At 51.7% G+C, this 26,523-nt stretch overlaps 10 protein-coding genes across 10 annotated transcripts; 5 read left to right on the forward strand and 5 right to left on the reverse strand.

Annotated features, from left to right (window-relative positions):
- The first annotated feature begins 1,010 nt into the window (after positions 1-1,010).
- VC83_05425 (uncharacterized protein) lies at positions 1,011-4,422 on the forward strand. The gene is made up of 3 exons (XM_024469047.1): positions 1,011-1,326; positions 1,390-3,037; positions 3,094-4,422. The coding sequence occupies exons 1-3, from the start codon at positions 1,267-1,269 to the stop codon at positions 4,104-4,106; spliced, it is 2,721 nt and encodes a 906-aa protein (XP_024323339.1). The 5' UTR covers positions 1,011-1,266; the 3' UTR covers positions 4,107-4,422.
- A 72-nt stretch (positions 4,423-4,494) lies between these two features.
- On the reverse strand, positions 4,495-5,306 carry VC83_05426 (uncharacterized protein; the record flags this gene model as incomplete). The annotated part of the gene is made up of 3 exons (XM_024469048.1): positions 5,188-5,306; positions 4,578-5,090; positions 4,495-4,498 (listed from the first exon to the last, which is right to left on the reverse strand). Exons 1-3 carry the CDS (start codon positions 5,250-5,252, stop codon positions 4,495-4,497), a joined length of 582 nt encoding a protein of 193 aa, XP_024323340.1. The 5' UTR covers positions 5,253-5,306.
- Positions 5,307-5,347: 41 nt separating this feature from the next.
- VC83_05427 (uncharacterized protein) lies at positions 5,348-8,533 on the reverse strand. Its single transcript, XM_024469049.1, has 7 exons — positions 8,350-8,533; positions 7,903-8,171; positions 7,724-7,829; positions 7,516-7,667; positions 6,973-7,464; positions 6,223-6,921; positions 5,348-6,169 (listed from the first exon to the last, which is right to left on the reverse strand). Exons 2-7 carry the CDS (start codon positions 7,966-7,968, stop codon positions 5,828-5,830), a joined length of 1,857 nt encoding a protein of 618 aa, XP_024323341.1. The 5' UTR covers positions 7,969-8,171; positions 8,350-8,533; the 3' UTR covers positions 5,348-5,827.
- Positions 8,534-8,679: 146 nt separating this feature from the next.
- FRS1 (phenylalanine--tRNA ligase subunit beta) lies at positions 8,680-10,612 on the forward strand (the record flags this gene model as incomplete). The annotated part of the gene is made up of 3 exons (XM_024469050.1): positions 8,680-8,732; positions 8,790-10,514; positions 10,567-10,612. The coding sequence occupies 3 exons, from the start codon at positions 8,680-8,682 to the stop codon at positions 10,610-10,612; spliced, it is 1,824 nt and encodes a 607-aa protein (XP_024323277.1).
- A 263-nt stretch (positions 10,613-10,875) lies between these two features.
- VC83_05429 (uncharacterized protein) lies at positions 10,876-13,227 on the reverse strand (the record flags this gene model as incomplete). Its single annotated transcript, XM_024469051.1, has 2 exons — positions 10,876-13,149; positions 13,204-13,227. 2 exons carry the CDS (start codon positions 13,225-13,227, stop codon positions 10,876-10,878), a joined length of 2,298 nt encoding a protein of 765 aa, XP_024323278.1.
- A 392-nt stretch (positions 13,228-13,619) lies between these two features.
- RPS3 (40S ribosomal protein S3) lies at positions 13,620-14,878 on the forward strand. The gene is made up of 2 exons (XM_024469052.1): positions 13,620-13,826; positions 13,922-14,878. The coding sequence occupies exons 1-2, from the start codon at positions 13,798-13,800 to the stop codon at positions 14,679-14,681; spliced, it is 789 nt and encodes a 262-aa protein (XP_024323443.1). The 5' UTR covers positions 13,620-13,797; the 3' UTR covers positions 14,682-14,878.
- VC83_05431 (uncharacterized protein) lies at positions 14,879-17,362 on the reverse strand. The gene is made up of 7 exons (XM_024469053.1): positions 16,762-17,362; positions 16,638-16,681; positions 16,559-16,584; positions 16,398-16,488; positions 16,097-16,348; positions 15,756-16,047; positions 14,879-15,702 (listed from the first exon to the last, which is right to left on the reverse strand). The coding sequence occupies exons 1-7, from the start codon at positions 16,773-16,775 to the stop codon at positions 15,159-15,161; spliced, it is 1,263 nt and encodes a 420-aa protein (XP_024323442.1). The 5' UTR covers positions 16,776-17,362; the 3' UTR covers positions 14,879-15,158.
- Positions 17,348-21,298, reverse strand: VC83_05432 (uncharacterized protein). The gene is made up of 4 exons (XM_024469054.1): positions 19,844-21,298; positions 19,176-19,794; positions 18,263-19,108; positions 17,348-18,211 (listed from the first exon to the last, which is right to left on the reverse strand). The coding sequence occupies exons 1-4, from the start codon at positions 20,825-20,827 to the stop codon at positions 18,189-18,191; spliced, it is 2,472 nt and encodes an 823-aa protein (XP_024323441.1). The 5' UTR covers positions 20,828-21,298; the 3' UTR covers positions 17,348-18,188.
- Positions 21,299-21,424: 126 nt separating this feature from the next.
- VC83_05433 (uncharacterized protein) lies at positions 21,425-23,309 on the forward strand. Its single transcript, XM_024469055.1, has 3 exons — positions 21,425-21,482; positions 21,540-22,991; positions 23,045-23,309. Exons 1-3 carry the CDS (start codon positions 21,480-21,482, stop codon positions 23,132-23,134), a joined length of 1,545 nt encoding a protein of 514 aa, XP_024323440.1. The 5' UTR covers positions 21,425-21,479; the 3' UTR covers positions 23,135-23,309.
- On the forward strand, positions 23,310-26,049 carry VC83_05434 (uncharacterized protein; the record flags this gene model as incomplete). The annotated part of the gene is made up of 4 exons (XM_024469056.1): positions 23,310-23,833; positions 23,886-24,201; positions 24,261-24,828; positions 24,910-26,049. The coding sequence occupies exons 1-4, from the start codon at positions 23,611-23,613 to the stop codon at positions 26,047-26,049; spliced, it is 2,247 nt and encodes a 748-aa protein (XP_024323447.1). The 5' UTR covers positions 23,310-23,610.
- Between the last annotated feature and the right edge of the window lie 474 nt (positions 26,050-26,523).

Genomic DNA, 26,523 nt, shown 5'->3' on the forward strand with positions numbered 1-26,523 from the left:
TGTCACACCAACAACAAGAGCAATACTACTCAACGATTGCTAAAACTCATGAGTTATAAGTCTCTAAAATGCATAGTCTATGATATAGCCATATAGATCTGCTTCATTAAAGCAGATCTATAATACTAGTCGTTTCTCTATCTTAGTAAGCCCCTTTCCTACCTTCCTTTTCCTTATGTCTTCATTTTCTCTAGCCCCTTCCTCATTATTATATACTAATTCTTCATAATTCTAAGGACTAAACTTAGAGAAGAGCTTAGTTTTGTTGAATTCAGATAGGAAATTAGAGAAGGTGAGGGGAATAGGGACTACTAGTAGTGTGCTTTCTAGGTTAGATGTCTGTAGCTGATGCTATCTAAGGCTACTTGGAAAGCTAGATGAAGGAATAGGGTATATTTAGTAGATCTAGAATATTAACTAGAACATTAAATAAGGGGGATTCATACTAACTGTAATTATTATATATGATTGATGGAATTATCACCAACTTCATCTTTGTATGTTAGAACACAGTTTTACAGTTAATCTAATTCAATTTAACTAACTACTTATATGGATAGTAAGTAGCTGCTACACTATAGCAGCCACTATCCTAATTAGGCAATTATGATGCTAAGCCTACTAGGGTTTATATTTCCTACTACGGCTAGTTTTATGGGGCTGCTACAAAATGGAGCAGCGTTACAGCAAATCTAAATTGCTCTACTGTCAGCACGGCAAGCACCCGACCGACGTCCGCCGCGTCAACACCAAGACCTGCTATTTACGTAGTGGTTATATATAGACACCTGCGCATCTCGGTAGGCCAATATATGAATTGCGCCTCGATATGACATCCATCGCTGCTCCAGCTGTCTTCCATGTCTCTCAGATAGAAACAAGCCAATTACCCACTTCCGGATACTCAGTAGATTAGAACTCAACAAATTAACAGCCGCGTTATTTTTATTCCCCGTCTCTTGCCGCGTCAAGGGAGTCTTTAGAGTAAGGAACACCACAATAGACCACTAGACGGGTGAGAGTGGAAGCGCGGAAGTCCAAATTGGATTTGTACACACAGCCTTACTTACCCATCCCGCCCATCCCATCCACCCCCCATCCCAACTCCCCATCACACTAAGGCGCAGACCCAGAGGAGACATTCCACCGCCGAAACAAACCTATCCTCTTGATTGAAATTGCACCTAACGCTGGTGGGTACTTCACATTTGCAATTATACCCCTTTGAGCATCGTGTGCCGCGCGCCACGATTGTGCTAGTACCAGATGCCCCTGGGATTCACTCGGCACAGTAATCGTTCGCAGCAGCTGGCTCCTCTCCCTCAGGTACTACCGCAACAACAACAGCTGCAACTCCCACCACAACTATCGCAAGCTGACCAGCTGCAGCAGCAACAACAGCAGCAGCAAGCTCATCTACAGCAGCAGCAACTTCTCCAGCAACAGCAGCTCCAACAGCTCCAACAGCAGCAGCAGCAGCAGCAGCAGCACATCCCGCAGCAACCTCCCACCCCCCTCGCATCAGCGCCCGAGAACAAAGGTTATGACCCGGGCGTAGTCGCTCAGCCTCAACCACAACAAATTCAACAACAACAACAACAGCCATACCCCAACTCAGCCGACGACGTGGCCTCCTACCAAGCGCCCCCAGCGGATCAGCAAAGCGGCGGCAACGCGTATCATGAACTGACAGCCCACCCGAGCGCCGCGCCAACCCGATCCCGCTCCCACCGCTTCTCGACATCTTACCTGCATATCACCAGCCCGTCGGCGCAGCAGCAGCAGCAGCAAGTTTCCCCACAAAACAGCGGAGACCCTGCGTCCTTTGCTGCCCCTAGCGACACAGCTGCAAACGCAAAGGGCCCCGCGCCGGGCGAATTAAAGAAATCGTCTACCGCTGGACCAGCCGCCCCTGTCCTGGTCCCGGAACCGCACAAGAAGTCGAAGTCTCGCAACTTCTTTGGCCAGTTCTCGTCAAAGTCGCATCGCGAGTCGAGTAGTAGTAGTAGCAGTCGCCAACAGCAGCAAGCCCCGCCCGCTGCGACGCTCAAGGGTCCTGCTGTCGGCCGCAAGATCTCTAGGAAGAATAGCGATTCGCTGCCCCAAACGCCGCAGCAGCAGCAGAATAATTCGGTTGAGAGACTACAGCAGCAGAACGGGTGGCAGCAGTCGAACCACAGCTCAAACAACTTACCATCGCCGCAAGAGCAGCAGCAAGACGACGGTCTAGACCCCTACCTGGTCCGGGACAAGGAGGCCAAGCACCAGGCCTCAGCGTATGATCCACGCCTCGGACTCACAGTTCGTGTAGTCGCAGACGGTCAAGGCCAAGTCGCGCCCCAGCAGTACCACCAGTTCCAGGAACAACAAGTCCACAGCCCGCAGCAATACAGCCCGCAACAGTATCAGCTAGCGCAGCAGCACAGCGCCCCTATTGTCGAAGACCCCTCGATAGACTACAGCAACCAGGCACTGCAGCAGCCCGGGCAATACCAGCAGCAGCACGCGCAGCAGCAGAGCCTCGGCAGCTTCGTCTCCAACCAGCAGTACCGCAACCCGGAGGTCATCTCGCAGCTCTCCCACGACTCCCCATTAGACCCAAACGAGGAGCAGCGCCCGCCCTCCGTCCAGAGCTCCCAGGGCTATACCGCTCAGCAGCAGTACCCCTCTCGCACCGCCTCAGCCAACCAGGACCCACCGCGACTAACGCACCAGTCCTCGTCTAACATCATGGCGCCCCCAGCCGCGCAAGGCTCGCAGAGCCGCAAGTCCACCGACAAGAGCTTGCAGCAGCAGGGTGACAACCGCGCGCCGCCCCTGGGCTACACACAAGGAGGCCAGTTCCCGCCGCCAAATCAGACCCCAACTACCGCGCAGAGCCCGCTACCGCCTATCCCAAACCCCCAGCAACAGCAGCAGCAACAGCAGCCGCCGACTAACTACCGCAACTCGCAGCTACGCGGGGAGTACGGGCCCGACGGGCGCAGCACGCCGCCGTTGCAGGAGACCCGCGAGCCGACCGAGATGGATAGGCTGTGTAACTCCCCCCCACTACCACCCCTATCACATCCCTATCTAACAAACGTGACATAGTCACCAAGTACAAGAAAGTCAAAGGCCTCTACTTCGACAAGCAAGCCCAAGTCGAGCAACTCCAAAACACCCTCGCCAACCAACGCCTCTCGCAATCCAAAACCTCCCTCGACGACAGCGAGTACATCACGCGCTTCCAGCGCCTCGACGGCGCCATCAAAGAAGTCGCCTTCTCCATCCGCAAAGACTGGAAAGCCCTCCCCCACTGGCTCGTCCCCTTCGTCAACCCCTCCGCCCTACAGACCGGGACCAAGGAAATGACCGCCGTCGGCCGCGCCACCATCGCGCGCTGGCTCAACGACGAGATCTTCGGAAAGTGCTTCCACCCCGCCCTCGACCTGGGGTTTTCCGCGGAATTGAAGCGGGTGGAGCAGAATGTCCGGTTCTTCGCGGCCCCGCCACCGAACCAGGATGAGGCTGATGCGCTGACGGCGAAGATCACGCAGTGGCGATTGACGACTATGGAGGGGCTCGCGTACCGGCTGAATTCTCCGCATGCGGCGCAGGCGAAGGCAGATTTCATACAGATGGCTGTTTCGAATCTGACGGCGCATTTGATGAATCACCTCCGTGATGCGGCGGACCACGGGTTCCAGGGGAACGCTACGAGTATCATCGAACTTGCTGTTGGGATCGCGAGTCATTTGCCGTGCGAGAGTAGGGATATCGCCATCTGCTACCCCCTCCCTGGGGACCTGGTAGCGCCGTATATGAAGCTCGAACCCGCGCTCCCGCCGCTGGAGGTGGATTTCAAGGCTGAGGATGGGGAGGGGGGCAAAGAAGCTAAGGAGGAGGAAGGGGGGAAAGAGGGGAAGGGGAAGAAGGACGCAAAGGCGTTGAAGAAACTAGCTCCTGGCGCCGCTGCTGCTGCTGCTGCTGCTGCGGCGGCGGCAGCAGCAGCAGAGCCGGAGATCAAGGAGGGCGCGAATTGTATCCGGTTTGCGGGCTTTATGGGCGTGGAGGTTAGGGGGAGGCAGTGGTTGTATAACCCGCCTGTGTGGACGATTTCTTAGCTTTTTTAGCCTGTCTTTTTTTGTGTGTGTGTGACGGTTGTTTTAAGGGGTTGCTGCTGGCTGTCTATACGTAGATGGGACAATGGGGGGGGGTTATATGAAAAGGGGGGAGTGGTATTTGGTGTAATATATGGAGGGTGGAGATACGCAAATATAAGACGAGAGGAGATAGTTTATACGAGGTTATGATCGCGTTCCTCTCCCCTTTCCCCCTCCCCCTTCCCCCCTTTTTCCCCTTCACGCCCTTATCCCTCCTCTCTTCTCCCCTCACACTCACACCCTCCTAAAATAACACGTACAAATACTCTGCCCCTCCCCCCCCCAAACCTAAACCTCCTATACTCCACCCGTCCCCCCCATTCCAACCCTCCCCCCTCAAACCACCCCCTCACCTCCCCCTCCGTCCAATTACAACTCGTCATCACCGCCCACCCCCCCTTCCTCACTACTTCCCTCACACGCTCTACATACCGCTTCCCCGCCTCCGGATCCCCCATCAAGCTCACAGCGTCGAACGTCCCTTTGTCGAGTACCACATCCCAGCCATCTGCGTTGGGGCCGGAGAGCACCGCATCTGATGGAGAGGCGAGGATGTCCCATTCTACGAACTCTACTGCGCTGTCGACTAGGCCCCGCTCCGCTGCCACCGCGCGCGCGAAGGAGATGGAGGTAGCGCTGTAATCCGTGCCCATGATGCGGCCCTTGAACAACTTCCCCCCCTCCCCCTCCCCCTCCCCCTCCTCTTCTTCCTCATCACTATCCTCCCCCCTCACCCCCTCATCCCTCAATCTAAACAAAAGATGCCCATTCCCCGTCCCCAAATCCAAAAAACTGGCTGTCGCGGGGTCAAAACCCGTTAGGGACGAGGAGCGGAGGAGGGTGACCAGCTTGTCTTCGGCGGAGGAGTCGTCGAACCAGATTGTGCCTTCGTCGGTAGGGTCGGCGGCGTGGTTAGTGGATTCGCGGGTGTAGAGTGCGTCCCAGCTGGGGGGGTGGTTAGTTGGGGGATTATTTGGAAAGGAGGGGTGGGGTGCGAGGAGGGGCGGGGGAGAAGGAGGGGGGTGGAGGGGACGGGACGTACTATTCCTTCGTTCCCAGCTCAGAGGCCTCGAGTAGAGCGGGGGTAGCGGGCGTCTGGTCTGCCATCTTTGGAAGCTGTGCTGGGGGGGGGTGAGGTCGTAGATGGGGTTTGGAGCTTTGGGTGGTGGGTTAATCAGATGGAGGGGGAAAATCGATAGGCAGAAACTACTAATACGGCAGGCGGTGAAGAGGGGGTAGTCTAACTGCTTTCGTATAGCTCGGTTTGGGGGGGACATGTCACACACACACAAGCGTCATTTCACGTGGCACTAGTAGGGGTGGCACATTTTTATGGCATCTCTCATTACAGTTCGTTCTATCATACAAGAATAAGGAGGCGGGAGGGGGGAGGCGTGCAATCGCGCCGCAAGCAAAAAGAACGGTTCTGGTATTGCTGCCTGTCTAAAAACAACAGCGAACGCAGCATCATCAACTAGGAAACATCAAACTGTCTGTCTCCCTCAAAGAGATGCCGTCCACATCATTTGTCATGCAAGCATTCTAGAAGAAACATCACGTCACGAATTGTCATTATTTGAGTTCCCCCCTCTCTCCCTACAGCAAACCGCTCTCTCGATAAAAAGACGCTCTGCGCAAGCAGCTTTCCCCGGATTTATGTCCACCCCCACGCCTTCCCTCATCTATTGCGTAATCTGCATCTCGTCTGAGGACACGGCGCTCGCGGCCGTCGTGGCGAAGTAGCGGACGTCGATGTCGTCGTCCTTCTGCAGCTTCTCGAGGTTGGGGAGGATGCGCTCTTGGATGGTCTCGAGGCCCTTGGGGGACGGGGTGGGGGACAGGCCGGACTTCTCGATGGAGTAGATGGTGCCTTCGTTGGGGAGACGCTTGAGGACGTCGATCAGTTGGCCGTAGGACTTTGCGACGTTGAAACGGATGTTGGGAATCTCGTCTTCGACGAGCTTGTCCATCATGGGGAGGATGGATTCGGAGATGACGTCCAAGCTAACAACGGATGTCAGGGTCTGTTTGTAAAGGTTAGCTCGGTGCAGTGTTAGGTACATGATGTGAAACCTACAGAGATAGCAAAGCAAGTCGTCATGCGGTAAAGGTAGTTGGGGTGTGCGCCCATCGCCATAACCTTAGGAATGATAGCCTCATTTGCCCATTCGACGCCAAACACCTCGGTGAGCTTCTTGAGGTTGTGCGTGGCGGCTTCACGGATAGAGAAGACGGTGTCACCCAACCAGGCCATGCACAGCGAGGAGAGTTGCTCATCGAAGAATTTCACGCCCAGCTGGCTAGCAAGGAGTGGGATATACTCAATGATGGCTAATCTGACGCGCCATTGCTTATCCTCCGCGAGCTGGACAATAGCTGGGAGGAGGGATTGCGAGAGGAGGTCGATGCCAATAACCTGGTTGACGAGTTCGAGCTTGGAGATGATGTGGAGGCGGACGTCGGGGAATTCGTCCTTGAGCATTTGGAGGAACATGGGGAGAAGGTGGTCGATGGTCTCTTGCTTGCCAAGTATCGGAGCAAGGCCGCTGATCTGCGTGCCAAGGGCAGCACGGACGTGCTGAGAGCTGTCGGAGACCAAGTCCTCGATCGTAGCCATAATATCGTTAAGCAGGGTGGCCCTGTCTAACAGAAGACAAAATCCGGGGATTTGTCCTGCAATAGCAGTTCTAACCTCCGCCTCGCTGTCCTTCAGCAATTTAACAAATGCTGGAACAAGGTCCCTTGTAACAACCTCATCATCTACTGCTTTCGCGATCTGTGTGAGGTTAGTAAACCGCCAAGGTTACATTTGTTAACTACGCCATACCTTCTCGAATCTATCCGCAACCATATATCGCACCCTCCAGCTCTTATCTTCGATGAGGCTCCTCAAAGAAGTCAAGAGAACTCCGTGGCTCGACTGCTGCTCTTTTGGCACCACTTCCGCAATTGCGATTAAAATCTCTACCGTCAATAACCTAACACTGTCCTGGTCGTCATTCGCGAGGTGCTGGAAAAGGGGTATCATTTCTTCGACAACAATCGTTGCAGGCATCTCCTTGACAAACTTTGACAGGTTGTTTGATGACTGTCTTCTCACCATCGGCGTCTCGTCGTGGACAAGAAGTCCAAACTGCTGGCGCAGTTGCTCCTGCATCGGAGGCGATGCCTTCTTGTATGGAACATTATAGAGGCCGGTGGCGGAGATTTTTGATGTGAACCAGTCGGCCTTGGAAAGTCGGATCGTAAGTGGAATGAAGTACTCCTCGACCTGGTTTGGTGACAACTCCTCGCAAATCTTATTCAACGACTCCACTGCCTACGCGCATGTTTTAGCCACAGTTGTAATGTGTCGCAAAGGATTGCTTACCTTGTCACGGACAAGCGGTTCTTCGATCGCAGCAAGATTCTCGAGAGGTGAAAGTAGAACATGACCCCACTCTGGACCCCCAACGTACTCCACGAAGTTCCCAAGCTCTGCGCTCAACGCCGTAAGAACCTCGTCCTCATCTTCTACGGACTCTGCAACCTAGAATCAGCACGTGTTCTGGCATTATCATACCGTATACTGCACATACCATCTAAGAAGGGGATCAGCTCATCTCTTGTGCGTTCTGGGCCAAGCGCGAGAGCGATTGTCGATAGTCTATGGATTGCATTCAATCGAAGCAAAACGTCGTCGTGCTATATGCATATGTTAACCATTTGCCCAGCTTGTCGCTCTACTGGCTTCTAAAAGGATGTTGTATCAACATACCTTCAACTCGTCAATGAGCACAGCTATTGGGTAGAGCTCCTCCGTCTTATCTATGCCTTCGGCCATGCTGAGAAGCTATTGAGGATCTAATGTGCCAAGTTGAAGACACCGGTAGTTGAGCTCGAGGCAGCTATTAAATCCGCTTTGGCTTCGAGTACGGTGGTGAGAGGCTCGGTCCTGATCGCGTGTCGGAGGCGGCTGCTCTCTGAAAGTGGGGTGATAGCAGACAATGTTGTTCTCTTCGTGGTTATATGGTGTAAAGGAAGAGTCTACACGCGTCAGCTTATATGCAAGCTATTGTCATATGGTCATGAGGTTCGGTGTAGATAGAGGCGGGGTCTTGGAATGTAATGATGACGGTGGGTTGGGGTTGTAGCCGCCCCCATATCAGGCCAGTGAGCCCTACACACAAAGCTGGTGCAGGGCGGCCAGAGGGATCACACGAACCTGTACAGCTTCGCCCAATTGTTGAGATGTTATATTCGACTATGCACAGGGTTGTCGTTTCTCGTTGGTATGCTTGGGCTGTATATTGAAGTCAAATATCCAGTGTACCTTATTATGTCTTAGCATGCGAATTAAAGGTGGAAGTTGGTGTGCACGGACCGCTTAATTTTGACGACGTTCAGAGTTCGACATTGACTCAGCGCATGATAAAAAGAGCCAGAACGTGCCGGAGATAACCACAGGTGCGCCAACAATTCTGTGCGCTCCTGGATATAAATTCGATCTTGCCGCTTTACATTCGAACATATAGGCTGATCACTTTCTGCAAAAATGCCTACCATCAGCGTTGACAAAGCGGAGTTGTTCAAGGCTCTTGGCCGAGAGTGAGGGGGGGTCCTTGTGGGATAATCCAAGAAAAACTTTACTAACTACTCCCATAGATACACCACCGATGAATTCGAAGAGTTATGCTTCGAGTTCGGAATCGAACTTGACGAGGATACCTCGAATAGCCCACGGCCGATCGTTAACGGCAAGGAGGAGGCACCACAACTTAAAATCGAGATCCCCGCAAACCGCTATGATATGCTGTGTTTCGAGGGCATTGCCCTCATGCTTCAGATCTTCCTCGGGAAATTCCCATTGCCAAACTACAAGCTGGTGACACCGGCGAGCGGAGAGTTACAAACCCTCACAGTGTCGAAGGAGACTGCAGAAGTCCGCCCGTACGTCTCAGCAGCCATCTTGCGGAATGTCACCTTCACACAAGCAAGCTACGACTCTTTCATTGCACTCCAAGATAAGCTGCATGCCAACTTGGCCCGCAACAGGACGCTGGCATCCATCGGAACTCACGACCTCGATACTCTCCAGGGACCTTTCACATACGAGGCGCTGCCACCAAAGGATATCAGCTTCATCCCTCTGAACCAGACCAAGAAGTTGAACGGCGAGGAGATTATACAGTTCTATGAAACTGACAAGCACCTTGGCAAGTTCCTCCACATCATCCGCGACAAGCCAGAATACCCTGTTGTCTACGACTCGAAGAGGACTGTCTGCTCGTTACCCCCCATCATCAACGGAGAGCACTCTAAAATCACACTTAAATCGAGGAATGTCTTCATCGAGTGCACAGCGACAGACAAGACCAAGGTCGAGATTGTAAACAACATCGTGGTCTCGATGTTCTCACAGTACTGTGCGGAGCCTTTCACAATTGAGCCAGTCAAGGTTATTTCAGAGCACAATGGCGAGACCAGGATCACCCCGGATCTTACCTACCGCCGCTTTGAAGCAGAGGTCGACTATATCAACAACTGCTGTGGTCTCTCAGAAACCCCTGAACGCCTCTGTGAGCTCCTCACCAAGATGTGCTACAAGGCCACCCCTTCCTCGACCGACAAGAACATCCTCGACGTCTCCATCCCGCAAACCCGTGCTGACGTCCTGCACCAATGCGATATCATGGAAGATGTTGCCGTCGCCTACGGCTTCAACAGGCTCCCGAGGAGCAACCCCAACAAGTCCGCCACCATCGCCAAGCCCCTGCCCATCAACAAGCTCGGCGATATTGTCCGCCTTGAGTCCGCCATGGCCGGATGGACCGAAGTCATGCCGCTGATCCTGTGCGCTCGCGACGAGAACTTCAGCTGGCTCAACCGCAAGGACAACAACACGGCCATCACGCTCGCTAACCCCAAGACCGCAGAGTACCAAATTGTGCGCACCTCGCTCCTCCCCGGTCTCCTGAAGACCATCCGCGAGAACAAGAAGCACAGTCTCCCAATCAAGGTCTTCGAGGTCTCGGATGTGGCTTTCAAGGATGAGACGCTCGAGCGCAAGGCCCGCAACGAGCGTCACTTTGCTGCTGCGTGGTACGGAAAGACTAGCGGCTTCGAGATGGTACACGGTCTTCTCGACCGCGTCTTGTTGATGCTGAAGCAGGATTTTCTAATTGCAGCAGATGTGACGAGCAAGAGCTTGGACTACAAGGTTTCCGAGAACCCGACGAAGCAGAACGGATACTGGATCGAGGAGATCAACGAGGAGACTTTCTTCGCTGGCCACGCGGCTGCAATCTGGCTCCGGATAGATGGAAAGGAGGTGAGGGTTGGAGAGTTCGGAATCCTGCATCCTACCGTGCTTGAGAAGTTCGAGCTGAGGTAAGTTCTACAGGCGTCTTTCAGTCCCAATTTGCCACTAACTATTTTATAGATACCCGGTTAGCACGCTAGAGATCAACTTGGAGGTGTTCTTATGATCAAAACGAAAAATAATGTGCACACGGATATATATGGATCAGAGCTCTCAAGCTCCAAAAGCATCGCATGCATGTAGTATCACTCATAGCAAGCTAAGACCGGAAGTTTTGATAATGTGCATGATCAACGCTTTAACTAACTGATATGTTCGTCTTACAACGCGTTTTTAAAACCCAATCCGCTGCGTAACTCCATAGTCGCTGTCCAGGCTATCTACATCTAACCCAGTTTTCATATGTGCCCAATCATTAATACCGTTATTTCATTGCATCTCAACCTCCGATTCCTCCGGTTTCCGTGAAGCTGGGGTTCTCGTTCCTGATCCCCCCTGTGATTGCGCTATACCCCCAATGCTTAGGTTTGATATCGTGCTTCGAAGGCCAGAAAGTCCAACTGCGTTGCCGCTATTGAGTTGCCTCGGACTCGCATTAACGGCAGTGTCCGGTTTCAGATCGCCACTAACCACGTCTGAATTCGCCGTCTCAACCTCGGTCAAGACCCCCGTACTGGCGTCTCGGGATGCAGATTTCTGGTGAAACTGCCCTACAGGGGGAATGCTTGGCCCATTCATCTCTTCGTCTGTTTTGCCAAAAAGCTCGAACCACCATTTCACCTCCTCAAGACGAGGAAATAATAAACGCTCTTTACCCCTAACATTGTCGTTCAGCACGCCGCCGTCCCAATCAGGATTTAAAAATTTGGCACGGTCCGCTAGAATGTAGTCCCATACACTTCTGGTCAGTTTAGAGACCTGCGAGTCCAGGCGGGCCTTTTCATTGTTGTGCAGAAATGTACCGTACTGGCAAGAGTATGTATGGTAGAGGAGGCGCCTCAGGAAGTGTCGGTTGAACTCAAAACGCTTCGGGTGTTGCCTTAAAAGTTGGTACACTGCATCAAGAAACTGATGAAATACAGGACTCGTTTCGTTCTCTTTAGTTGCCTCCTCTTCCTCAGGGGTACCTTTCGCGGGCGCACGGAACAAACCAGACGTCTCTTCATATATTGGCTCACCATCCGAATCAACCTCATCGGTGGGGGTTCTCTTCGTGAAAAATCTCTTGGTTTTCGCCAGGGCATTCTCAATTGTCTCATTCCGTGGCGCATCATTCAATCCTGGTTGGACAGAAGAGCCTGCAAGACCGTCGTATTCGGTCGTAAACCACTTGTCAGAGCTGAGATATCCATTTCTATGTTGAAACATATGCCCAAACGCCAGCCAGTCCTTCTCTATCAATACTATAAAACCATCTAAAGTGCGATAGTATGGATCCAGCATTATTTGTGACAAGGCGCTAAGTTGGCTGGTTCTATCCCATCCATCGGAACAGTGGATCAAGACATGCGAGTGATGGATGCCAACCTGTCTAGCAATGAGTGAAGAGCCGTCCAATATGTTGGCAATGTGCTTGAGCCAGTTACTCTTGGCAAGGAGCTCGCGATTCGGCGGTAACGGTGTCAGGTCGCCATCTTTAAGAGCTTCCACAACCTTCCGTAACGAATTCCGCATAACGTGGATGTTGTCAATTCCAAGATACGCCTTCGTCGCAAACTTATAATTGTCCATATTTTCAGAGCCAAACCCTGCGGCATGCTGGGCTAAAGCATTCACTGTTGGGCGTGCGTCAACAATGAGGTTGCGGCGCTGCGCGCCGTAGATACGCGGCTGATCTCCGTCGTCGTCCGCGGTAGCAATCATTATGTCTTCCAACTTCTCTATATCTGTCTCAGCCATGTTGGCATCTTCATTACTTATTTCAACAATGTCGAGTTGGCTCGCAGTTGGGCTAGACCGTTTCTCCGGTGTCGAACCAGTTGAAAGGTTATCAGAGGCTGAAAAACAGGCGCCCACAAGCTTCTCATCTTGAACGCTTCTGGCTGAGCGAATACCAACGCCTGGTTGTGCGCTCCGTGTAATGGAGCAGTTATTGACTGGGTGTAGGTATGTTAAAGCTGGTATGCGTGATTTTGACCGGAATTTCGCAGCGTAGTTGAGAACATTGTCTGATATGCTGGTAGGCACCACAAGTAAAGCCGGGTATGTCGGTGAAAACACATAGTCTGAATTTATGGTCGAGATCCTCCAACCCTGATCAATGCCCTTCTCGCTGATCCCTTGTCTCTTCCACTCCGCCCTCGCATCATATATCTCCCACCCCTTGATCGGGTCTTCTTTCGGGTTGCCCTTGTAACGATAGGCATAGAGTTTGTTGATCCGTTTTAGTCGACAAGTAAGTCCTTTGATGCTTTCAAACACGTCCTTGGCCTGGACGGGATCATAAAAGTTGAAAGTAATAGAACTAAAGTCTCGGCCCCGTATGCGAATGTTGGAGGGAATGGCGGAACCGGGAGCGGTTGGACGGAAGGTGCAGCGTGAAATAATATGATATGTAATCCAAAACTCGCTCGTCTTTTGCGCCAAAGGGTCCCCTTCTTTCAGATTTATCCGTTTGCAAGAGTATATGAGGTGGTGGTTCGTCAAATGAAGTGTGCCTTTGAATTGCTGCCCGCCGTTGCTGAGCGCCTGAACCCCCTCAACCTGTAGTCCGAATTTAGTCTTACAGTCATATTACGGCTCCAACATAGTGCTAACCTTGGGAATTTTAATTTTCTCCATGATGGTAATGATTGCTATTGTTGATCAGAGGAGAGGGGCCGGATCTGAGAACTGTCGCGCAGGGCCCGAAGGATTGTCGTCACCTTGGAATCAAGAGGACATAATACTTGCTTGGCAAGCTTGTATTAACAGAGCGAAAGTAATGAAAAGTATTGATACAGAGTCCTCGACATTGAGGCCCAACGAAAGAATAGTGTGCAGGAGGGAGAACAGGAAGAGCCTGAGTTGGGTTGCTGTATTTTGATATGCCCCTCAGTCAGCGACCATTGCTCCTGCCCGCCATCGTCCTTGTATCCGGCGAGGTTACAAGGCTCGCCCGCGCTAGTGTATTTCATCTTAGCGTGTTTTTTGGCAACCATGAGGCTTATCGCTTATCGCCAACGGCGAATTCTCGGCAGAGAATAAGGGTTACAGGGGCTGCGTAGCCCTAAATGTCCCAACTGGTCAATCGGAAACTTTGAACGAGGTGCTCCTATCGCCGCGCCGACTCATTTCCACCCCACGACCATCGACGACCAGCAAGTTTTGAACCTCACGCACAGGTTCAATTCACCCTCACAAACCACAATCATGGCTTCCGGTGTTCCAGGTGCCGCTATGTATGCATTCCCCGTCACCCGGTTGGAGAACAAAATATTATAAAAAGTCGAAAGTGCGCAATGGAATCATGATCGCTAACAGATTTCTTCTACAGCTCCAAGAGGAGGAAGTTCATCGCCGATGGTGTCTTCTACGCTGAGCTGAACGAGTTCTTCCAACGCGAGCTTGCTGAGGAGGGATACTCCGGTGTCGAAGTCCGCGTCACCCCCACCGTCACCGACATCATCATCCGCGCAACTCACACCCAAGAAGTCCTCGGCGAGCAGGGACGTCGCATCCGCGAACTCACATCCCTGATCCAGAAGCGCTTCAAGTTCCCAGAGAACTCCGTCTCCCTCTACGCCGCCAAGGTCCAGAACCGTGGTCTCTCTGCCGTCGCCCAGTGCGAGTCCCTCCGCTACAAGCTCCTCAACGGTCTCGCCGTCCGTCGTGCCTGCTATGGTGTCCTCCGCTTCATCATGGAGTCTGGCGCCAAGGGTTGCGAGGTTGTCGTTTCCGGTAAGCTGCGCGCCGCTCGTGCCAAGTCCATGAAGTTCACCGACGGATTCATGATCCACTCCGGTCAGCCAGCCAAGGACTTCATCGACTCCGCTACCCGCCACGTTCTCCTCCGCCAGGGTGTCCTCGGTATCAAGGTCAAGATCATGCGTGGATCTGACCCTGAAGGAAAGGCTGGACCAACCAAGTCCCTCCCCGACTCCGTCACCATTATCGAGCCAAAGAACGAGGACCCAGTTGTCCAGCCAATGTCCCAGGATTACGGTGCAAAGGCCCAGGCTGCTCAGGCCGCCGCTGAGGCTCAGCGTGCTACCGAGCAGGGTGAGGGTGAGACTGCTGCCACTGAGGAGCAATAGGTCATTGGTTCTGCTATCGACGGGCGTGTGGGTCATTTGCATTCGAGCTTTACGGTATATCCTGCCGGAGGCTTGTACCGTTACAATAATTGAACGGGTTCACAAACAAAAGATTATGATGTGCCAATGAAAATGTGAAGTTCCCACAGACTAGAACCTTTCGTCTTGCCTCTTATATGCAGTGCTGTCACAGGGCTTAGATTTTTAGAAATTTGATCATCATTGTACGCTTATGCCAGATAACTGATGTATAATTACATTTAACCCAAAATTCGAGCTGTGTAGTAACAGTAGCACCCCCTAACGCCATAGCCTCATGCATCGTCTCGATATATATACGGAAATACTCACGTGGAGGCTTATCCTCCCTACTACCAATACATTCCCTATCCCCGGTAACCAAGGCCGCTCCAGATTCCACCACCCAAAGGCCATATACAATATGAATCCGGACACGTGTGTCATAAATTCCCTCCCTTACAGCCTCGGCGAGCGCATCGGTGATCGCATTGGCGACCGCGAACCGCCCCTCGACGAGCGTGAGCTATTTTGAGATACATCATTCGGCTTGATGAAATTGCCATTGGCCTTCGACCTGGATTTTCCATTAAGTCGCAGGGGGGCATCATTCTCGCTCTCCTCGGTCAAGTCGTTCAAGCCCACGTTCTCCTCGTCATCATACGAGCGAATGAGCCCGTCTCGGTCACTTCGACCGTAGCCGCCGCCGGTGCTGTGTCTGGCAGGGTCACCGACGCTCCTTCGCGCTTGCATGCTTCTCCTGGTCTGAATGCTGGAGATCATGTCTGTTGCGATGCCATCGGTTCCTTGTCCACCCAACATCCTGTGTCCATTGGGGTCATCTCTTGAGAGATTCAGCAAGTATACACCAGTGAAGATGGTAAGGAAGCCGCAGAGAAGAGAGATCGTGTTGACCGCATTAGTCGTGTTGAAGCCGCCAAATAGGATGAACGAGGCACAAAGTGTGGCCGTGGTGAATGTAACATAGTACACTGGGTTGACACTATAAACCGTGTGAGAATGTGGTCGGATAGGGGCATTGGGTTCTGGTCTTACATGGAAGTTGGGAATTGGCTTAGAGCCTTATTGAAGTAATTCATCTGTGTCAGAATGCATACTGCAGTGACAATCATGAAGACGTATGTCGATGGGTGCGAAAATTGATTTTTGCCCGCAAAAGTCAACTTCAATGCAATGCCGAATGCCTTCACCGACATCACCGAAATGGATCCGACGGTAGAGCAAATGGAGATAAACACGAGCGGGTTCTTTCGCCCATATCTTGGCGCAACCTTGTAGATCATGACAGCGGTGAAGACGCCGACAATCAGGCAGTAAAGCAAGAATCCTGTGCAAGAGTTAAGAATGAAGCGACGAGGGACTGCAAAGAGACCCACCTGGCTGAATCGCATAGTGCAGAATCTCGTCGACGGTCTCAATATCAGCATCCGGAGGCGCGTGAAGCACAATGATAACTGATCCAATGAGACAAATCGCACAACCCAATTTCCCCAATGTTCCAAGCTCTTCCTTAAGAAAGTATGACCCGAGAACGGCGCCAATTAACACGCTCAATGCGCCTAATGGAGTGACTAGAATGGCTGGCGCGAATGCGTATGCTGCAAAATTGGCGATCTCCCCAAGAATCACTGGACACGACGTCAGAAATGGAAAAACTCAACGGAGCAGAGCCCATACTTGTAATTATACCAGCCCACCATATTGGACTCTTGAGGTATGTGAACCCTTCTCCTTCAAACCCCAGATGCTCTTCTGCGTGCATCAAACCCTAGATAGTCAGTATTTGGAGCATAATATGGATTTGCCTCGGTAACAAGGTCGCCGGGAGCGTGGCGTACCATCTTCGTAATAACAAAACTCGTGCCTAAGAAATCCCGATTAGCTACGTTGCCATCATGATGTATACGCATCGCTCACCTATCATCAATGTGGACGCGACGGCCAAAGCCAATCCGATATATCTACACCATGACAATCAGCCTCGAATTCCCCCACAACGCGCCAGCGCAAGACACCGGTGCCCAGAATCCAATTGACGTACTTGTCCTCTATCATTTTGGAGGCAGGTCGCTACGGCGACACGTGGGAAGTATGTGTAACGTCTTTGAGCTTGCGCTCGAGTCCTAGGAAGATGCTTCAACGGTTGCCGGGGGACGGAGCAATAGAGCCCAGTGTTCGAGCAGGACCGTCTGCAGACAGCTTGACGTTAAGGTAAGCCTCGCGAGAGCGTATCGAAGATGGTATTCGGTATGCGACTCTCCATGCGGAGGGTTTGTTGTCCCTGTGCGATTCAGTCGAGGCCTTCTCGCGGAGCAGGGGCCTCGGGAGCTTGCGCGTCAGGGATGGTATTAACAGATTTCGGGTCCGCGATGGCTGGAATTATCGCTGGGCGTCAAAGCTAGTCCCGTGCCGGTATTGCTCGTGGCAAAGTAGTTGATAGTCTAGTTGATAGTCGAAGTTATGTATGAGGGGTCAGTCCAGACAAGAATTCTGGCTTCTTGCCGTTCTCACAGGCACACCAGGAACATCCCGCTTAAGCGAGTTGAAACATGGCCCCTGCACAATCCCCTCTCATTTATACTCGTACGATTAGCGTCAGTTTGATTTACAGTACAGTACGTACGAAGATCTATATAAATAAGTTCGTGGATCAGTATATAACGTATGCTACTACAACGGTTATTTACAGTAGATATCACTGCTATATAGCATTCAGTCTCCGGCAGCAATTGAACATTTGGGCTCCATGGCCTGGCCTTCAGTGCATGGAGATTAACATTCCGTAATTGTGGTATGAATCGCAATTCACTTGAAGCTAAACTTTGTACTCCAAACACAGCCTCCATCGTGCCCACATTTCAATACTGATAGGGCAAATTCCTCCCCAGCGCTCGAGGACGCATGCGATCCACTCCACCACGGCCCGCCAATACGATACATATGGAAGTGGATCTCCCTCTCTCTCTCCTGATGGATCTTATTTCCGAGAGGAAGTTCGTGCACTCCATCCGCCCATCCGAGAACTGTTTTTGAAGCCGTGCAATGCAAATGAAGAAGCAAGAAAACGCGGAATGGGCCAAAAAATGCTCTCGCACTTGCTTAGAGCTTTCCGCAGTGGCGAAAAGTGGAGGCCTCATAGATATTACAAGATTTTGATACAAACGAAGAGGGGGTATTGGATGATTAATGGAAAGCAGGGGATAAAGGGGTGCAGTGTCAGTGTGATGAGTAACATACCTATGCGAATTAACTCGCATTTTCCATCCATAACCCGGCCTGATATGTCGATGTTCTGTGCTAGTGCAGCAGATCAAAAATGGTGAAGTTGGTTACTGGCATGCACTTCGAGAGTTCTCGAGTTCCTCTTCGGGGAGATGTAGTAACCAGTTCCCAAGGCAAACAAGTGAGGATGAGGACGTTGATAGTCATGCATAAGCACATCATTGACGTATAAACAAGCTTCTCCGATCATGATCGGGGACGCTTTGCTTCTGTTCTGTGGTTAGCAGGTTGTTCTATTCGGAGTGGACTGTAAATCCTACCTTGACCGTCAATGCCATTCGCCTCCCCATCCTCCTCATGTGACCTCTTCCCTGGCACCAGTGATTTCGCAGGTGTCGTGGGTCCTGATCCTGCAAACTGGCTGACCTCGTTGTCATCTTCATAATCGATCTCATCCGTCTCCTCTTTGTGGTTCTCCTTGCAGTCTGTTACCGCAGGTTTATCATCTGTCTCGTCGTTCTCAACGAGAGCAGACAACGACCCATCAACATCATCGTCTTCGTAACTTATTTCACCTCCGTCATTTTCCGCGTTTTTATTATTCTGGGTGTCAGAAGCTGTCGCCTCGGTATCAATGTTAATATGGCCAAATTCTTCGCCATGTTCTGTCTCGCCATTCGTCTCTTGGACGTGGCCATCTTCGTTTTCAACGTAGTAAGATGCATCCACCTCGTCTTCATATGGGACTTCTCCCTCGTATTCTCCATTGTCTTGGTGCTCATGTTCATCAGCGCCAGCTTCAAAGCTTTCATCCACTCCACCTTGATGCTCGTGCTCATCGGTGCCAACTTCAAATCCCTCGCCTACTTCGGCTTGATGCTCATGTTCATCGGCACCAGCTTCAAAATTTTCATTTACTTCAGCTTGATGTTCATGTTCATTGCCAGCGGCTTCAAAATCTTCGCCCACTTCGGCTTCTTGGCGAATATTCCCATTAGTAGAGGCAACATCATTTGCGGAATCTGCAGCCCCATTCACATCTCCAGGGGCATCTATACTCGGCTGTGCAGTAGCATCAGTCTCATTTGTTCCGTCAATTGTTTGCGAGCTCGAACGCCGGCTCTTATCGGGGATTTCGTCGGTAGCTTGATGTTCCGCTACAGGGGCTAGTCACAGTTAGAAGGTGAACATTAGAAATTCTGGAAGTAAAGGTAGAAATAAATTCGGGCATACCAGGTTGTTCATAGTCGGTCTGCTCCTGCTTTGGGGCAGTTTCGACTCCATTCCCGCCCAGCGCGTAATCTTCGTCATCGTAGTCAATCAGGTCACCACCTTCTTCCTCTTCTTCATGGTTGCCATTTGGTTCGGGTTTAGTCAATTCCGCATCATGCTTCTCGTTCGTTTGCTCACTTGGCTCATTTTCTTCTGCCACAACAGGAACTTGGGTCGTATCAGGTTCAACTGCTTCTGAGGTCATAGGCTTTTCTTCTGTCGGTGCCTCCGCAGCAGGGGATCCTGGAGAGATATCTTGGACAGAACCAACTTCGGTCCAATCTTCTCCCAATTCAACATTTTCCACTTGTTCGTCAGCGTCAATGCCATTAATATCATAAGCCTCTGACTCTCCCCAAAGTTCCAGGCCATTATCCTCGTTCCAAGACTTAGCCACCTCCTGCAGTCCTTTACCTTGCCGCGCATCCTCAGCTAGGTTTGCAAAAAATCGACCAAACTCGGATCTGGTTGCTAGAGTCACGAAGAGCGATGGCAAAATGTCTGCGCCATCGTTGCGAACAAGGGTGGTGTGAAGATCCGCGATTTGAGAAAAGGATATTTCGGTATTAGCAGTAGAAGTCTAGGAATGGTTAGTGTAAGTCCGCAAAATATTCGGACGGATTACTTACTTCACAGGTTTCCAATCCCAAATCATCGATTGTGAACACTAGTTCATCACCAGCAGGGATTTCGTCATGGAGGATGTCTCGCAGGACAGCAAAAAGGGCAGACAGTGGCTCCTTCAGCACAGATGAATCTTTTAAGAAGTAGGAATCTGGATCATCGGACTCAGACGATGCCACCAGCGCGTATTCAGATCCTTGATAGCCCACAGTGATATTACGCTCCTCAGATATCAAATCTTGTTCAACATTCACCTTCTGTTCATTATTAACATTGGATGCTTCGCCATGTTCTTGTTCTTGTTCTTGTTCTTGTTCTTGTTCTTGTTCTTGTTCTTGTTCTTGTTCTTGTTCTTGTTCTTGTTCTTGTTCTTGTTCTTGTTCTTGTTCTTGTTCTTGTTCTTGTTCTTGTTGCTGTTGCTGTTCTTGCTCTTTTTCTTTCGGGGCTTGGGGTGGGCTTGGTGGGTTTATATTCTCCACTTCTTGTGGTTTCTCATTTGATAGGGGTGGTGATTCCTTATGAATGGTAGGAGACGGTGTCGGCTGTGCTGCAACTTCTTCAATTATTTTAGAAACTTCTTCGGGTTGGAGTTCTTCAGCTTGGACAGCCTGCGCGACACTTGTCGTATCATCCGCAGGCTTACCGTTTGTATAACGGTCCTCACTCTGGAGAGGGCTCGGGACAGTGTTAGAAGGAAAGGTATGTTCTTCAGTGTCGTGGGGCCTCAGCATTTCCAGTTCGGAAACGTCAATAGTCTCGGTGTCAATGACATCCTGGAGCTCTTCTTCGGGCACATAATCAGCATCTTCCATGTTATACGATGCATTATCTTCATCGAGCATCACATCATCGTTGGTGCCTGCTTCTGATCTGGCGTCTTCAATGATGAAGTCCTCGTCGTGATTTCCGGGCTCGATGTCTATGTTAATGTCGATATCATCATCGCCATCGTGTCCGTCGTAGGAGATCTCCATTTCGTCGACGACCATTTCGAACGCACCGGGCCTGGGGCAGCCGGGTTTATCTGTATCAGAATGTATCGTAATACGGCAGCCCGCAAAGTTGTGTATACCCTTGTTTTAGATGCTTATGCTATCTTGAGAGGCGTAAATAGGCTTTCGGTTTGGATGCGGCTCATTGATGATGATCAAACTCCGCCTTGGGTGGTATGATATTGGTAGGCCGGTCTCGTAGGCACACTGTGAATAGGATCTCTGGGGTACTATTCACCAGAATTTCACCAGAAAAGCTGCTGGGTTCACCTTGCAGGTTGATCGTGGCGAGAGGTGAAGGATGAGGTTCGACATATAATAATTCTAGAACAAAGAACCTTCGGAAGGCGACAGTAGTTGGCGGTATTCGTGTAATAGAAGAGGATTCTCGTTCATCAATCTGGAATATTGTGTATTCCCAGATGGAGAATAAGAAAAGTGGTCTCCTTGAGTGAATTTGTGGCGTTCTGGAGCTCTCAGAGCGTGGTTAATTGAAAGCTTGGTGGACGTATGGCCACCTCAGAATCACGTGTTGCGGGTCGGATTAACCCGACCGTGTCCACAAATGCGAGGTGCCTCCTGTGAATTAGGACATGACAAACACCAGGACAACTGCCTTTTCATAAGCCTTGTTTACAGACTAATCAAGATGGTCAGTGTATTTGCCTAATGTTTTCTTTGGATCAAACCCTCTAACTATAGACGGCAGGTCGTTCTCGCAGCGTCAATCTGCACCCGCGGGGGGAAGGCGATTGTCTCACGCCAGTTCCGTGAGATGCAGCGCTCAAGAGTGGAAGCCCTGCTTGCGGGATTCCCAAAGCTGGCGGATAGAGGAACTCAGCATACGACAGTAGAGCAGGACAATGTGCGCTTCGTTTACCAGCCTCTCGACGAGCTCTACATGGTGCTCATCACCAACCGCCAATCCAACATCCTCCAGGACATCGACTCTCTCCATCTCTTCGCGCAAGTTGTTACCAGCACATGCAGGAGCTTGGATGAGCGTGAGATCTTGAGGAACGCTTACGAGCTGCTGAGCGCATTTGATGAGATCGTCACACTGGGATACCGCGAGAACCTCTCGATCAGCCAGATCAAGACATTCTTGGAGATGGAGAGTCACGAGGAGCGCATCCAGGAGATCATCTCCCGCAACAAGGAACTCGAGGCCACGGAGGAGCGCAAGAGGAAGGCGAAGCAATTGGAGATGCAACGAAAGGAGGTCTCGAGATCTGGCCGAAACGCCCCACCACGGGCTCCCAACTACCCTACATACACTCCAACTGCGCGAACGCCTACGACAGAAACCTACGACTCCTATGAGGCAGAGAAGAATAAATCATACAAGGCTACCGCATCAAAGGGCAAGGGCATGCAACTGGGGAAGAAGTCGAAGACCACAGATATGTTTGAGCGCGTCCGTGGTGAGATGGGAGTCGAGGCTGAGGACACCTCGCCCCTGGTTCCTGTCCAGATCCCAACTGCGCCAGCTGGACACGCACGCTCCAGCAGCTTGCAGTCCAGCCTCGACAGGGATGTCATCCACGTCACAATCAGCGAGACCATCAACGCCAAGTTGACAAGAGAGGGCTCCGTAAACTCGATAGAAGTCAAGGGCGATCTCCAACTAAGAATATCCGACGAGTCTTTCCGCAAGGTGAAGCTTAACCTGACGGCAAATGAAGGCCACGGCGCTCAATTCAAGACCCATCCAAATGTGGATCGAGACCTTTTCACCAGCTCAAAGGCTATCCAGATGAAAAACCAGGGGAAATTCCCTCTTAATAACTCTGTCGGCGTGCTGAGGTGGAGAGCTACACCAAAGGCTGATGATAGCAGCGCCATCCCCATTACCTTTACCGTGTGGGTTAACAAGGGCTCGGACAGCAATTATACCGTTACCGTGGAGTACGAACTCACTGGAGGTGATGCATTAAAGGACGTCAGTGTCATCATTCCCTTTGCCACCAGCGAGCCCGTGGTTGCCAGCTTTGACGCCACATACGAAGTATCCGGTGATAGCTTAGAATGGACTATTGGAATGGTGGATGATGACAATGCAACCGGCTCCTTCGAATTCGAGGCTCAAGCTCACGACGAGAATGAATTTTTCCCAATGCACATCAAGTTCTCCAAGACGACACCATATATCGATGTTGACGTAAGTTTTCTTCCCCATGTCTTCATATCTTTATTTACTTACCATTCCCATAGGTCACTGCTGTGTCGCTAGTCGAGATGGATGAGGAGGTCACTTTCTCGAAAGAGATCAAGTCGATTACAGAGTCATACGCTATTGAATGATTCGACCATGTATTGAGCGTTACGAACGTTTCTTAATCAGGGAGCATGGCGTCGAAGGCTGCAGGCTCTTTGAAGCTAGAAATCAATGTCGATATCACGTAGAAAGTAGATGAAGCCGTTATCGGATTTATGAATGATGTGTTGAGTTCACGACGCGTCGGTGCAACTGTTTGGCTGTGAAATTTTATGACTAAAATTGACCTTCTATAAACTGGGTCTCTAAATGAAACTCATAGTAGTACAAGCAATTAATATTTGAAGTTTCGTCGTTGCTGCCCTCTCCTTCCCCTTCAGCGTCCCCAATCGAAGAACTCGCTTAGCAAACTGAATAAACAGACTTGACGCGCCTGCCCGGCTTAGAAGGTTATCCCAACACCCACCCAAGTGAAAGAATGTGTTGTAAAAAATCACCTCGATAAATCCGCTGGCATGATACCCATATCCCATCTTAGGCCTAAAACTACAATACCCCAATAATGGCGAACCCAGTGCAGCTGCGGGTCATCGCCGAAAAGACCCTGTACTCCCCCGCCAACCCCGACCTGCTGGCCTACAGCCCGTCCATGGAATTATTGGCCGTCGGCGGCGCAGACCACAATGTCCTCATATACCGTCTTAATGGGCAGCGGGTGTTTAGCTTGAGTCAGAAGGTGAAGGACGTTGTGTTGGAGCTGCAGAAATTGGTGTGGAAGCCCAATGGTATGGTACTGTGCAAGCTGCCTTTTAGAGTATCACTGACATTGGATCACAGGCCAACTAATCGCCATTGCCTGGAGCGGTGGGACCGTTCGGTTGATAGGCGCCGAGAGTAATAAGACGGTGCATCAGATCACTGTATCAGAGGAAGGAGACACGGAAGTCACGTGTTTAGCCTGGACATCGTACTCGGCGGCGTCAACGTCCCTAGGAGATATCCTCGCCGAGGCCGGGCCATTGTGGAAAGATGCTACTAGGAACGGGTTGAAAGGGAAGAGTGCCCAGCTGCTCGACCTCCCTCGAGATCTAGCCGCCATAGACATCGAATCGAGCCTACCCAAGCTCAGCGTCCTACCCAGCGGGGGAACTACGTACGCCCCGCCCTTCCAACCGCCAAACCAAGGAGTGACACCCTACTAATACTACGCAGCGAAGACATCTTCAGTTCCCGCGCCTCCCTCGACGCCCTCTTCCGCCCCTTCGACCCCAAAGACAACGACTCCATCTCCATAATGGTCGTCGGCACTTCTTCCGGCCACATCCACCTCACCATCTTCGACTCCTTCGTCATCGGCACCTTCCCCTCGCCCCTCAAGTCCTCCAAGACCTCTCGGCACCAACTGATCCGGCACGCCTCGCACCCTCATCACGCTGTCCATGGATTTCTCATGAAATCCACATCCACCTTAGTTGGCGGCCTCTACTTCGTCCCGATGCATCTGGGGTTCTTGACGAGCGAGAGGAGCGATTTATCGCTGCTGGCGTCGCGGTCGAGCGCGTTGCAGAATTTGTTGAGGTATATACATCAGGTTCAGACGCTGATGGCGGCCGAGTACCAGGCTACGCAGGATTTACCCTCGAGGTTTTTGGGGAATATAGATGAGACCCTCGCTGAACATGGGGATTGGACTATAGCACCCGCTCTGTACCATCAGGTCGTCACCGGGCACACACTCCCAGAAGTCAAGGAATGGCTCGTCGACGAACTCGCCGAACGCGTACGTCCCTTTTCCCTCCCCCCCCGGCCCATTTTCCCCTCCTATCCAGTCCCACTGAAGCACACTCTGACCCCCGAACAGGGCCACAAACGCTGGGACAAAGCCCTCACAACTGCCCACACCACCCTCCTCAAACTAACCCACACCCACCTCCTCCCCGCCCTCGAGCGCGCCTCCCTCCTCCTCTCGCGCCTCCACGGCCTCGCATCATACCACCACCCCTCCACCCCTCTCGGCTTTTCCCCAAAGCAGATCAAGAACTTACTTGATACGGTGGCGGCGCTGAATTTGGTGGCGACGAGAGTGCTTGCCACGACGGTGGGGGAGGTGGAGGGGTGGGCCGCGTTTGGGGGGTGGGTAAGGGGGGAGATTGATCGGTTGGCTGCGGGGGAGTCGGCGGCGGGGGCTGGTGATGATAAGGAGGCTGCGACGGTACCGACTGCTAAGATCCTCGAATACATACAAGGATCATTGACGGCCTCGCCGCTGGCACCATTTTTCACCCCACTCGATGCCGGGGCTGGTGAATCGCATACCGCGGCGCTAGAATCTACTACCCCACTCTTCCCGATAATGGCAACAGCGCTCAACTCCCCAGACCCGACGAACGAGTTTCACACCGCGCTCCCAAATATCGCAGCACTAACCGCACACCTCGCGACACAGGCCCAGGCCGTCTCTTGCGGGATCGCGGATGCTGAGAAGCGGAATGTGAGGTTCGGGGATGCGGTGGAGGTTGATGTGCCGAAGGAGGTGTTCGGGGATGAGGGGAGGGTGGATATGCGGATGTGTTCTGGAGAGGGAGGGGAGGGGGTGGTGTATATCGCCACCTCCGCCTCCAAATCCCCCACCGTGTCGATACAGCGAATCTCACTACCCCTTGGCGAGGAGGGGAGCTCAGCCACCACCAGCGTAAAGGTTGATGTCGGTGGTGCGGTGAAAGATATCGCGTTCTTGGATGAGGAGGTGCTATTAGCTCTCATCGACGCCACAGAACCCAAAGATGGAGTCTACATCCTAGCCCTCCCCTTCCTACCGCTCCCATACGCCACTAAACCCTCTGCAGTTCAGGGGAGGGGGAGGAGGTTTAGAGTCAAGGAGGGCGCGGAGAGGGTTAGAGTGGGGGGAGGGAGGGTGGTTGTTGTCGGGAAAGGGGGGGTGAAGGTTTTGAAGGTTAAAGGGGAGGTGTGGGGGGAGGGAGAGGGGGGGTGGAGGAGGTAGATGAGGGGGGAAAGGGGGATGAGATGGAAGTTGAAGGATGAGGAGTGGTGGTGATAGACGTGGTGGGGAGGGTAGTGTCATGCGGCAAGCTCGAAAAAACAAGGAGTCATGAACTAGCTAGCGTATAGAAATATAATTATTACGTATATCTGTATTTCTCTTTGTGTTTCATCTAGCTTGGTGTCGATGATTGGACGTTGGGCTAGTGTTGCCCGAATACTACTCAGAGTACTACTCAGAGTACTACTCAGAGATCTTCGAGTAGAGTACTGTTTTTTGGGCTCGAGTAGAGTAGTATCAAGTATAAAAATGAAAACATGATTGATAGCTATATAGACTATGGAATTACAGTACTATGCATCCTCATCTTCCTCTGAATCCTCACCTGCTGATACCACGCCCCAATTCCTAAGACATATAAGATATCGTAGTGTAGATGGTGCTACAGTTGAACCTGGATATAAGGATCCCTCG

Source organism: Pseudogymnoascus destructans, assembly GCF_001641265.1.
Source record: "Pseudogymnoascus destructans isolate 20631-21 unplaced genomic scaffold scaffold_13, whole genome shotgun sequence".
Lineage (NCBI taxonomy): Eukaryota > Fungi > Ascomycota > Leotiomycetes > Thelebolales > Thelebolaceae > Pseudogymnoascus > Pseudogymnoascus destructans.